Source organism: Cololabis saira, chromosome 2 (assembly GCF_033807715.1).
Source record: "Cololabis saira isolate AMF1-May2022 chromosome 2, fColSai1.1, whole genome shotgun sequence".
Taxonomy (NCBI): domain Eukaryota; kingdom Metazoa; phylum Chordata; class Actinopteri; order Beloniformes; family Belonidae; genus Cololabis; species Cololabis saira.
In genome coordinates this window covers 39242160-39255425 of record NC_084588.1, presented here as the reverse complement: position 1 = coordinate 39255425, position 13266 = coordinate 39242160, and the positions used below count along the sequence as shown (strand labels likewise).

The 13266-nt window shown below is 45.2% G+C and overlaps 1 protein-coding gene across 1 annotated transcript in view; it reads right to left on the bottom strand.

The window, feature by feature from the left end:
- Nucleotides 1–13266, bottom strand: part of ush2a (Usher syndrome 2A (autosomal recessive, mild)) — a 275510-nt gene that overhangs the window by 43904 nt on the left and 218340 nt on the right. The window contains exons 68-72 of the mRNA XM_061745247.1: nt 12901–13008; nt 11356–11539; nt 8541–8698; nt 5737–5895; nt 5174–5336 (exon numbers count right to left, since the gene is read on the bottom strand). Coding sequence (XP_061601231.1) covers nt 5174–5336; nt 5737–5895; nt 8541–8698; nt 11356–11539; nt 12901–13008 — 772 coding nt within the window. The remainder of the gene's footprint in view (nt 1–5173; nt 5337–5736; nt 5896–8540; nt 8699–11355; nt 11540–12900; nt 13009–13266) is intronic.

Below are 13266 nucleotides of genomic sequence, written 5' to 3'. Positions count from 1 at the left end.
ATGGTGTTCGTGATGGACAAACTGTGACTAGCACAGAAGTCCAACAACAAAACACCGCTTGGGTTCAGATCGGGGAGGCTGTTCCTCCCAATCACGCCTCTCCAGGTATCACTGTCATTACCCACGTGAGCGTTGAAGTCCCCCAGTAGAACAATGGAGTCCCCAGTTGGAGCACCATCAAGTACTCCTCCCAGGGACTCCAAGAAGGCCGGGTACTCCCCACTGCTGTTCGGCCCGTAGGCACAAACAACTGTGAGAGACCGGGGTGAACCCCATGGCGACTGAGCTGAGGGGCTATAACCAAGCCCACACCAGCTCGCCGCCTCTCACCCTGGGCAACTCCAATGTAGTGGAGGGTCCAGCCCCTTTCAAAGAGCTGGGTTCCAGAGCCCAAGCTATGTGTGGAGGTGAGCCCGACTATCTCTAGCCGGTATCTCTCAACCTCACGCACAAGCTCCGGCTCCTTCCCCCCCAGCGAGGTGACATTCCATGTCCCCACTGTGAGGGTTTTGGTCCGGGGATTGGGTCGTCGAGGCACCCCGCCACGACTGCTACCCAGCCCACAATGCACCGGCCTTTCATGGACCTTCCTGCGGGTGGTGGGCCTACAGGAAGGAGGGCCCACGTCGCCGTTTTGGGCTGAGCCCGGCCGGATTCCACGGGCAAAGACCCGGCCACCAGGCGCTCCCCAGCGAGCCCCGACCCCAGGCCTGGCTCCAGGGCGGGGCCCCGGTGACGCCGATCCGGGCGACGTAACGGTCCTTGGTGTATTCCTCCTCATGATTGGCGTTTGTGAATTTTGGCTCTCTAGTCTATCAAATATTGTTTCAGTTCATTGAGTTTTATTGAAATTCAGTTATGAGCTGGTCTATTAATGTCCTGAAGTCTTGGAAACCTTGTTAACGTGTAACTTTACAAACTCAAGCCTTTTAAAGATTTCTGACAACTTTTCCAAGCTTTTTTCTAACTGAACTTTTATGAATCTTAGGCAAGGCAAGGCAAGGAAAGTTCTATTTTATCCCTGCTGACCACCAGAGGCGGTGCTTCAAGCACTGAATATTCCCCTTCGCGCATGCGCAGTTCAAGTATGTATACCAACAATGTCACCTGTGACCCCTGGATGACCCGGAGAAGTCGATATCTTCCGGCGTCGTCAGAGGATCAGTTCCTTTTCCTCTTCTCGCGCAAAGGTTTGCTTTGGAAGCGTTTAAGCCGCATTTCAACCAAATCTAACTTGTAGTTCGTCGCTGGTAGTTCCGTGACCGTTGTCGGTCGGAGCAGCGGACAAATCGCCCTCCAGGAACTGCGACGGCACGTGGACGCAGTGCGCCCTTGTGCTCGCCGGTAAGCCGGTGCTGTCACTCCCCTCTAGCCGGGACGAGGTATGTGACTACTCTTTGCATTGTTTGTTTATTGATACGGTTGCGTTTGCGCACCCGGTTTCTTTATTTCCTGGCATTTTTCTTTCTCAGCTGGAGGGTCGCGTTAGCGCTTCCTGGCTGCCAGTGTGTATATAATTAATGATTAGCGCCAGCGTCAGGCACGCTACGGTTTTGTTTGCCTTTACCGACCTCTGCTGGTGTAGGCTGCGTACGCGCTGCCTCCCCCCAGCATATGGTCTCACTTTAATTGGCTGCTCTGCTTATTGTGCAGTGTTGTTTTTTTTGACAAATCCTTTACTTTTGCGATAACGCCTCTGCTGGTGTAGGCCTCAGGGCCGGGCTCTCATTCCTCGGCTCTGAGTTTGCTGGCGGAGACAGAGGACGGCTCCATGCATGCTGTCATGCGCTTGGCCTTAGATCGCCTGCAGCATAACATCCCACAGCAGGCGGAGCCAGCTCCTGCAAGTGCCTTCTTCAGGCGCAGGCTGGCCTCCACGACCTTTGCTGTTCCCCACTCTGAGGACTACCTGAAGGAGTTACAGGCATGTTGGAGAGACACTAAGACTTGCTCCTGGCTTTCTGCTGACGGTCGAACCCTGGCGGCTATGCACGATGCAGCGACAGTTGGCCTGGATCGTATGCCGCCTGTTGAGCCCACCATCGCTTCCCTCATTGTGTCCCGTGATGACGCTCTGAGACGGGATTCAAGGTGCCCCCGACCCCAGTGTCGGATCACAGATGACCTTCTCACACGGGCCTATGATGCTGGTGCACGTGCTGGTCGCATAGGCAACTCCCTGTCACACCTCATGCTCGCCCTTTCAGTTTCTCTGCAGGAGGGCAATGTGGCTGCAGACGCAGTTACGCTCTGTGATGCTTCTCTGGAAGCCTTCGGCCTTCTGTCCAGGGAAGTCGGACGGATGATGTCCATCCTGGTCCAGACTCGTCGCTTTCACAGTCAACCCTGGCTTTCACCAGGTCAGTCTGGCTTTCACAATCAACCCTGACAGAAGCGTCTCGGAAGACTCTCCGTGGCCTCCCAGTGGAGCCGGGAGAGATGTTTGGCCCAGTGGCGCAGGAAGCGCTGGAGCAGACCATCAAGGCTGGTCAGACCAGGCAGCAGCTTGCAGGCCTTAGGCGCATGCCTCCCCCCGACAGACCTAGGGGCCCCGCAGCTGCTCCCAAGCCCATTTTCCACCACCAGCTCGCTCCAGTGGTCGCCATGAGCGACCTTCTGTGCAGAGGCCAGCCCGTGACTTTCGGGACTCTGCCCGACTGCCCCTCCAGGCGACCTCGAGCCCCAGATCCGGTCTGCCCCCCCGTCCAGGGGCCGGGGGGCCAGAAACTGAGGGCCCGGGGCCGGCGGTCAGATACTTTTCCCATCAGCAGCTCGAGTACTGGACTGCTCATACTTCGGACCCATGGGTTGTTTCCACCTTAACCCATGGGTACAAGCTTCAGTTCTGACGCCGGCCCCCACCATCCAGCCGGGTCAACATGACCATTATCGGCGACCCGGTGAAAGCCCTAGCTTTGGACCAGGAGTTGTCCGCCCTCCTGGCCAAGGGCGCCATCGAGGCCGTAGACCCTCTGTCGCACCCCAGGGGGTTCTACTCAACATACTTCCTCGTGACAAAAAAGACCGGCGGATTTCGTCCAATCTTAGACCTGAGGGGACTCAACAGGTTTATGAAGGTCATACCATTCCACATGTTGACCATGGCAGACGTTCTGTGAACCGTCGCCGAAGGGGAGTGGTTTACGTCCATAGATCTCAAGGACGCTTATTTTCATGTCCCCATTGCTCCTCACCACCGGCAGTTTCTGCGCTTTGCCTACCGAGGCCGCCACTGGCAGTTCAGGGTGCTACCTTTCGGGCTCTCCCTCTTCCCAAGGGTGTTCACCAGATGTGTGGCAGCGGCCCTTGCACCTCTGCAGTCTCAGGGCATACAGGTTCTCCCGTACCTGGACGACTGGCTGGTCTGTGCTCGATCCCGGCCCCAGGTGTCCCGGGATACAGCGCGTCTCCTGTCCCACGTGGCCCAGCTAGGATTCAAGGTAAATACAGAGAAAAGTTGCCTGGTACCATCTCAAACCACAACCTTCATCGGTGTAGCCTTGACCACTATGGAAGCTTGTCCGTCCCCTCACCGTGTGGACGACATCCTGCACCTTCTTTCCCTGTTCCGAAGGGGGCGTCTGTTGACTCTGGTCAATTTTTTACGTCTCACGGGCAAACTAACATCCGTTGAAGCGGTTGTTCCACTGGGCTTGCTATCGCTGCGCCCTCTGCAGAGGTGGCTGAACAGCTTCCACTTGGATGCCCAGCGACACAGACACAGGAAGCTCAGGGTGTCCCAGCAGTGTCTCCTTGCCCTTGCTCCATGGAGGGACAGGGCCTACATGGAAAGGGGTGTCCCTATGGGCTGCATTCCATCTCGCAGGGAGATTGTCACCACCGATGCCTGCCCCTCAGGATGGGGTGCTGTGTGGCAGAGCAGGACAGCTCAAGGCCGGTGGTCTGTGGCCGATGGTGCCGAACACATCAATGTACTGGAGCTGCGTGCGGTGCACCTGGCTCTACAGCACTTCCTGCCATACCTGAGAGGCACGCACATCCTCACACAGTCAGACAACATCTTGACTGTATATCATATCAACCATCAAGGCGGGACCAAGTCTGCACGGCTGCTGCAGGTGTCCCAGGATCTCTTGACCTGGGCAGCCCCTCGCCTGATCAGCCTACGGGCAGTATATCTACCGGGAAGGCGAAACCACCTGGCAGACTTCCTTTCCCGCCAAAAGCCTCGGTCGAGGGAGTGGCGCCTCCACCCGGAGGTGGTGCACACCATCTGGAGCCTCTTTGGCAGAGCAGGAGTGGACCTCTTCGCGTCGGAGGTGTCCACCCACTGCCCTCTGTGGTTCTCCTTGGCAGAGACCACCAGCCCTCTAGATCAGGATGCACTGGCTCATCCGTGGCCAGGGGGTCTCCTATATGCCTTCCCCCACTTCCTCTGACATAGGGGTAACATATAGATGTTGAATAGAAGTGGTCCGAGAATGGACCCTTGAGGAACCCCACATGTCTTAACATTAACATTTAATCTCCCCAGAAATATTACATGTCACTCTTGCTGGGATGTCCACTCCTGGGTAAACGATCAAATGTCTTGAAAGTTTTCCACTTGTTAACAATCTTTCTCACTGTAGATCAACAGTCGTCAAAATGCTTTTAAATATCCTCATAACCTCATCCTTTCCAAGTTGATGGACAACAAATGCTTCTCTTAGATCAACACTGATGTCTTTCCTGCTTGGCATTATGCTAACAAACATTTAAATACTTCAGATTGCCAAAACGTATGCTTTTATAGAAGTGGTGACACTTAAACTTCTGCATTTGATGAGCAGCATCTGACTGGCACTTGTCGTCTTTGTTCATTTCTATGAAATAAGGGTCAAACGACCCAAGTAGGTGTAATTTATGGTTAAAAGTTGTTCTCTTTTATGCTGTAATGTGAGATAAACTTGTAGTAGGTTAACTGGTGAGCGGCAGACCTCAACAGCATGTCTTAAAATGTTGCAGCATTTGTACCGGTATATTAAAGCTCAAAAAACATTTTCCGACTGCAGTTTTTTTGCATTTTGTGACCCCCCAAAAAATGCCCTTGATAATTTTTTAAATTTTTTTTTTTTTTTTTTAATCACATGAGCCCAAATGAAAACATAACATTTATATTTGATGTCTTTGTGTATACATGTGTGTTCTTTTGTGTGTGTGTGACTGTTACCGGTATATATGGTAGGAGGTGATGAGTCCATTTGGTCTTATGGGCGGTGTCCAGTGGATCTCAAGTACATTAGCTCCAGTTGCCTTTACAGTGGGGGGCAGAATACCTTCAGGGGGAGCCTCTAAAGTCCGAACATAGACACCCTCTCCAACTCCACATCCCACTACCAGGAGAAAAACATGGGTTAATTGTTACAACCGTATAACTTTCAAAGTTTATTGTTTCCTTTCATTAATTAATCTATTAATTAATCTAAATACATTACTACGATCTGACCATTCTCCTGGTAAAACCTTTCAATAAAGCTGGTTATACCATGCAAAAAGAAATGCAATAAGCCAAAGCCGAAGACTGTTGCTTTCATCAAAAGGGTCTGCTAACTTTTGTTTTTAAAGACTCTTATTGAGAGAAACCTCTGTTAACGCTGAGATGAAGACTAGTTTCTTTCAGCATGAACTTTTCCTGTTTATTCAAGTGTGGTCCTTTTACCGTGGTTTTCTACCATTTCTACTGTATTCTTAGAGACAGGTCATTTAAAAAAGAAGAAAAACAAAGATACTTACAACTCTGACAGGCCTGCACTCTTAAGTAGTAAATGGTGAAAGGCTCCAGGCCTGTGACAGAGAGGTACAAGTCTTGCCCTGCGTGACGTATTATAGCTTTGTGACTCCCTGGATTCAACAGGACGTTGTAGTTCACAGGCCGGGTGTTGCTTCTTTGAGCTGTGGAATGGACATGATGTGATTATCTCCTGCAAATATGCTATCACTTAACAAAATCACAGATACAATTTTCAAATTCAGACAAAAACACCAGCCTGAACATCACTGAATTAACTGCCAGCAGAAGCTGCTTAGAGCATGTTATTTTCATGGTAATGTGTTAAATGATAAAATGAACAAATAATAAAAACAGTTATTGTCATTACTGTCGCCAGAAACCATCGGTACAGCATTCAAGCAAGAATATTACTACAGTACTGATATTGCATTTGACCGTGATAGCCACTTCTTTGCAATAATCAGTTGTATGAAAAGGTTTTGACAAAAAATTAGTACTAAAGTAAAAAGTAGTATGATCTTCAAATGTTATCGTACTGCTAATAATTCTTGCATGAAAATCAAAACAGAAGGACATTAAACTGTAAAGTTACTGTTACAATTAAAACACATGTTATTATACAATTAAAGGGTTATCAAATAAGGCAACATAAGTCCATCAAAAACATGTTTGCCGTTTTCGCTGTGCATAAGATCGAGACAAAACTGCACCTCTATCAATAAATCAAAATTGCACATAAATGGCTCAAAGCAAACCTGAAAATGCCCAATGGGCTAACACAAGAAATATAAAGTCAAGGTTTTGTGGAGGGTCACTACGCTGAATATCACAGAGAATCTGAAAGCTGAGCTAAGACAAGTTGAGTGCAAGACAAACCCTGAAAATATCCCGGAAACCAAAATGGTCTGCACAGAAGAGCGCCTAAATATATCTATCCAAAGATTCTTACATGGCTACAAAAAGCCTCTGCAAGCTGCAGTCCATGTAAAATAGTGAGCTGGTGTTCAAATCCTACTTTCCTCAGTAAATCAAAAATCTAAATTTCAAAAGCCTAATTTTTGTGAACTGAGATCAAAATTCATACCGTTAATTTAAATTGTAAGAGCATCTTGCATGGCAGACTAAATCAACTTACTTATGTTCTTTTAAATGTGTTATCACATAAGTTCAATACTCTGACTAATAGTTTACATTTATATAATTGCGGGGGCTACTCTGCATTGACAAAGCAGAATGAGCCCGGCTGTACAATCTTGGTTCTGTGGTCTCATAATCAGACACACACACACACACACACACACACACACACACACACACACACACACACACACACACACACACACACACACACACACACACACACACACACACACACACACACACACACACACACACACACACACACACACACACACACACACACACACACACACCTAGACTTTGTTAATATTCTCACCAGAGGTTTTTCCATAATTCAGGCCAACTGTATTGTGATGGGTTATTCAACATTCATGAACTCTAGATATCCTGAGAACGAACTGATTACCAGAAAAATGAAAGACTTCAATTATTCACCCCCCAACTCACATATGCACACACACACACACCTGTGACATCAGAACATGAAGCCTTTTATGTGGACACACACTAGTGGCACCTACACATACTTCACACACATACACTGGGAGATATTTATACATGAACACACACAGCGATAATAATGCCAGAGGTTTAATCGTCACTTTGATATTTAACTTCTCTTATTTACGACCGGTCTACTCTTGTGCCATTTTCATTTTCATATATATACTGTCGCCAATTACAAATAAATGCACATACTCTGATAAAAAAATGGATGGAAAAAGGATATGATACATTCTGGGTCTTTCTTGTACACACACATACATGTGCAGTTTGGCAAAAATGCCACAATGGTGGAATTGATCTTTGACTCTAGGGTCTGGAGTAAATGTGTTTTTAATACCCATACGTCAGTACTTTGGCAGTCAGTGTTTGCATATAAAGGCACAAACACATACACATGCACGTACACACTAGCAGAGAGTCAGACACACGCACACACAAACACACACGCATATACATACACAAGACAAAAACAGTCCAGACTCTGGGCTCAGGGAGTTAACCAAGCGTGAGAACCCAGCCGATATTTCCTCACCTTTAAAATCAACCCTTAATGACGATAGAATAGGCCTGCCTATGGAAATATCTCACAATCATGCGCATGCACACACATGTGCATGCAAACACACTCAGATGGAAGAATGCATACATAAACACTCACAAATATACAGAAGCAAAAGACACACACGCACACACAACAAAGTGAACTGTCTTTGCGAGTTGGTTCTTTAAGCAGTTTCTGAGATGGGAAATCAGCCTAATGAGAGGGTAATAGTCAATGATAGATGGGTTAGGGCAGACAATCACTGCCCCATAAGCATGAAACCCAGCCTCAAGAGCATGCTCATGTATGCCTGTTTAGCTGCTCAGGTCTTGAGAGGCCAGAAGGTGACAGGAAAATTCCTCAGGGCTTTTGTTTCCATCTGACCCCTCACCATTTGGTTTCTTTTAATAACTTCCTAAATGTCTTAAATTGATTAAAATTTAATTAAATGTCTAAGTATTAATCAAGCTAAAAAAAAAAATCAACTGAAACTGTTATTTATAAAGTAAGTTCTGTCATTGGAAACCAAATCAAGTGACATCTTTCAGACAAAAATGACAAGAAAACGCTGCCTCCTTCCATCCACTCATATGTGTTTTCATAGATATTGCTACTCACCAGGAGGGGACCAGGCAAGAGAGATGGAGACGGGTCCTGACACCGTCACACTGTGGGGAGGTGGAATGCCAGTGGGGCAGGATACAGGTGTTTTTATGGCATATTTGTCACTGAATCCTGTGCCTCCTTCTGTACTAGCCTCCAACACATATGTGTACCTGAAAGGATGTCAGGGTAGAGAGGAGTGTGGGGAAGAAAGCAAAGGGACATTTCTTAATACTCTGCTCTCAGTTAACACTAAACCAGATAATGTACCTGTTTAAAATGTTGCGTGGCATGTCATTTAAATATACCACAATCTTTTATAACCATTCAAATCATACCACAGCAGGACACATGTCTGTCTCTATGTTTTCCATAAATTCTAACAAAAAGCCAACAAAGCATCACCCTCATGTTTCAAAATGTTTTACGTAGTTTGTTGCAACTACAACAGCAGCACTATTTTAGTTCAAACTTATACTCGGTGCAAATTTCACTCCTATCCAGAGAAAAATGAACCACTGGTGACTCTCACCAAGGACAAAACTGATCAACTTTACCTCCAAAAATTCAAAATTCACAACTTAAAGTATTTAAAGTTGGGGTTTGCTCATACTTCAGTAAAGACAAATACTTTTTGACATCATTTAAGAAAAATAAGACATGAACAGGGAACATGAGTTAACGATTAAAGAAACATATACAGTTCCATGTCCTTCCTCCCTGCCCCCTGTTAACATAATGAACATGAGTCCAGCTGTGCAAACACACTGGTTGGAGAGTCACTGCCTATTTTAAAGTCCCTAACTTGCGTAGTTTTGGTCAAGTCCACAGTACATCATGAACACCAGGACACATGTTTAATGCCATATTTTTATACCGTGTCATATCGTTGGCAAAGCATCTGTGTAAAAAGTGGATCTCAAGTTCAGAGACAAAATGTGGAGTAAATTTGCTGGAAAAAAGAAGAAAGTCCCATGACATTCAAAGTAACAGGAAGTATAATTCAAACTGCTCCAAAACGATCTCTGAAAAGAATCAAAGAAAATAGTTCCTTCTACATATCACAGCAGGTTTGAACATATCAAGATATGTCTTTGCATCTGTGCATGCTAAAACAATACCTATACTTCACGTCCATTTCTTTCTTTTTTTTGTCCCTGGCGTGCACCTTTCTCCCTTTCTTTCATGCATCTCGCTGTCTGTCTCGACCCACTCGCCACCTCTCGTTTGCTCATGACATCAGAAGATAGATTTTCCTTTTAAGAGCGTGTGGCTGGTTGGTGCTAAAGCCTACATTAACTGTGTAAGTGGGCCACCATTTAACATTAAAAGCCTTTAATTTGCTATAAACTCTAGCACACATGCATTAATAGGCGGTGATGTTGGGTTATTGTTCCCTGCGCTGAGCATTTTAAACAGGAGGCCATTAGTGCCTCCGCACTGGGTTAGATCGCACTCACAAAAACGTATTAAAACTACTCATATGTTACTCCCACAGACACACACACGGGCAGAGACATGCTTAGAAAAACATAAATAAAAAAAAAAGCCTCGCCTCGACACACCAAGCGCTTCAAGGAGAGACAGAAAGGGGCAGAAATCATAAGAGGATGGGGGCGAAGAAGAGACTAAGTGTGATCGAGAGGAAGAATTTTATCATGGCACACGTTTTCAGTGGGGAGAACCAAGTCCAGCACTTCATCACTGGAAGATATTTACTTAAATGTAAACACCACCTTGGGATATCAAAAGAAAAAATTGTGTGTGTATTAGGTAATTGTTGAGCGGGGCATGTGCATCTGTTCGGCTGTGAATGTGGTTGTGCGTGCATGTGTGTGTGCGCTCGTGTGCTGGTGTGCGTCGGTCCTGCAGGGCCAGCCAGAGGGAATTGGTTAATTCTCTCGTCATCTTAGACACTTCCTGGGCTGCTGAAGCAAAGTGACAGCTAATCAACATTGTCATAAATAATCAATGGCCACTTTGAGCAGTCCCGTGCACATTCACACGCACGTACACAAAGGAATGCCAGGGTGCACACTCGCAGGCGCACACGCAAGACTGCCGGGATAATGGGGCCGGTGCTCCCTGTGTAATTCTTGGCGCAGGGCTAAATTGGGAAAAGAAGGGAAAGAGGGCGAGAATGAGGAAAGAGGAAAGGGACAGAGAGGTAGTGAGGGTTAGAGGAAAGAGAAGTGAATGGGAGAGTGATGAGAAGCGAAGGGCCCAGACAGGAATGCCTTCTGGCAGACTATCTGGAATTAGGGAAAATTAAACGTCACACACACATACAGTCCTATCTCCTTCCTCGCTTCCTTCCTTTCTCTCTCAGCCCACATATGGAGGAGATTGGAGTACTGCGGGGCGTTATCCCAAGAATTCTATTTGGGGTAAAGAGAAATTGTCGAGGAGGCCGAGGAGAGACTGAAAGAACGGGAGGAAAGAACCATTTTACACCGTTAGAATTAAAACAGAAAAAAAAGAAGAAGCCCTGTTTAATAAAGGTTGAACGAACGTAAACAGATAAATAAAATCGACGCTCCACTGCTGTCTGCAAGCAAAAGCCAGATCTGATTGGTGATTTTAATTCGTGTGAGTGGTAATGTCTGCGTCTGTCATTGCTATGACAAATATTTGCTCATTAAATGATGCAAACAGACGTGTACAGATTGCAGCCTGAAAAGAGAAACGGAAGGGGGGATAGGAATGCTATTAAAACAGGACGACTCGAACATAAACATATACGCACATACAAATGGGAAAAATGAGGTATAAAAGTGTGTCTGGTGTTTGCTGTCGTATGCGTTAATGTGTGCGGATGCAGGTGCTCTACCGGTGATTTGGCAGGAGTCCAGTGTCGGTGTAATTCTGGTCATGGTGGCCTCCAGTAAAAACAGGGAGACCATCTCTGATCAGCCTGTACTGGGAGATGAGTCCATTAGGCTGGGATGGCTGGTCCCAGTACAGTTCCACTGCAGATGTGTTTATTATCAGGTGCCTGGGCCTCGACCACACACCTGGACAAGAGCGGAAGGAAAGAAAGGAGGAAAATTATTGTTTCTGTTTTAATTAATAGCATCCATAATCAATTAGTCCTCCTCCCTCTATTTATTTCAAACAAACCTCTCAGAGTTGTGAAAAAAAAGCAGAGAAACACTATGTGTTAAGAAACAAGGAGAGGAGCCTTCCTGAAAAATACAACAGCAAAACCCAAAGATAATGTGGGGTTTTTTCCATTTATTTTTTAAAATATAAATAAAAAGGGATAATTCATCATTCATAGATAATATGTTGATATTGCTTATAATTTCAATATAAAAGTGACAGAAATGGTGCAACGCTAAACTATGTGTACTGTAGGTGTCCAGGAGTGGGGAGGTTTAAAATATAATTCATTCACTAGCATCATAAACCAAGTATACAGTATATAAATTCACTACAGTTACAAAAATATATGTGTTTAAGGTGACATTTTTATACCGTGGACACAGAAACTCAAGGACAAGTGGAGTCAAACATGCAGAAATGCAACATACTGCTCAGAAGATCAGATATCCACAAACCAAACGTTACAAAAGCTAAGCCGTCCAAGTTTACATGCTGTACGGGTTTAAACAGTACAGACGGAAAATAATCTAATAAAAAAACATAAATTAAATGGAAAACTTGACATCTAAGATGATATATCTGTGTTCTCTCAAGATGAGGATAAAAAGAATGAATTAAAAATTAAATGACAAAGTTTAAAGCAAATAAAATCATATAAAAGTAAAATAAGTGAAAGAAAACAAAGACAGAAATGGAACAAGAGAGGGAAGATCATAAAAATGTAAGTTTACATTAAAAAAAATAATAACCATGATCTAATTTTTGTAAGGCAACAATAGAAAGTGCCCTCTGTCTGTACTAAACGATGAAGAGGAAGAAAAGAAGAGAAGAGTGAAGCCAGACATACCTGTGTGGAGAGCCAAAGTAACAAATGAAGGGGAGCACAGGGAGGATGCGTAGAGGAAAACGAAGAAAAAAGATAAGGATTAGGAAATCAGCAGAGGACAGGCAAAAACCTACATGAAAAACATGTCACAGATATTTGTGGACTATAGTATTTCTTACAATGATTTTTAAATAATTCACTCTGTAATAAATCAATCATTTAAAATAATGTCATAACCTATGACAACAAAAAGAAAGAAAAAATAATATTATATGGTACATTTGTGTGACAAAAAAAATGTCTTGCAGTGACAGACACATTTTACTTTTTATGAATAAATGACTACACATGAAATCTAAATGTGCATGTGTATAATGGTTCACTGGGATCTTCGGGATGAAGACGTGTGTGTCTTTGTTTGCATGCGTGTGCTGAAGTGCGTACCAGCAGGTAAGGTTTGGAGGGTGCATCCTGTGGACGGCTCGCTGGCTCCACATCCAACAGCTGTGCAAGCCACCAGGACAAAACTGTAGTTGGTGTAAGGCTGCAAACCTGCATCACAGCAAATGTATGAATGAACACTAGCTAAAGAAAGATACGATAATGAAGCTCACATGTAGAAGTATATGGAGGATATAACACACATACACACACCCAAAAAACCCACCCTAAAAATGAGCTGGGACATACAGTATCAGGGTTAGTGGAATAGAAGAGAAACCATAAAATAACATACAGAGACCCCCCCCCCAAAAAAAAAAAAACAAACTTCCCCTGGCCATACCACCACTTTTCCTCTCTCTCTCCCTG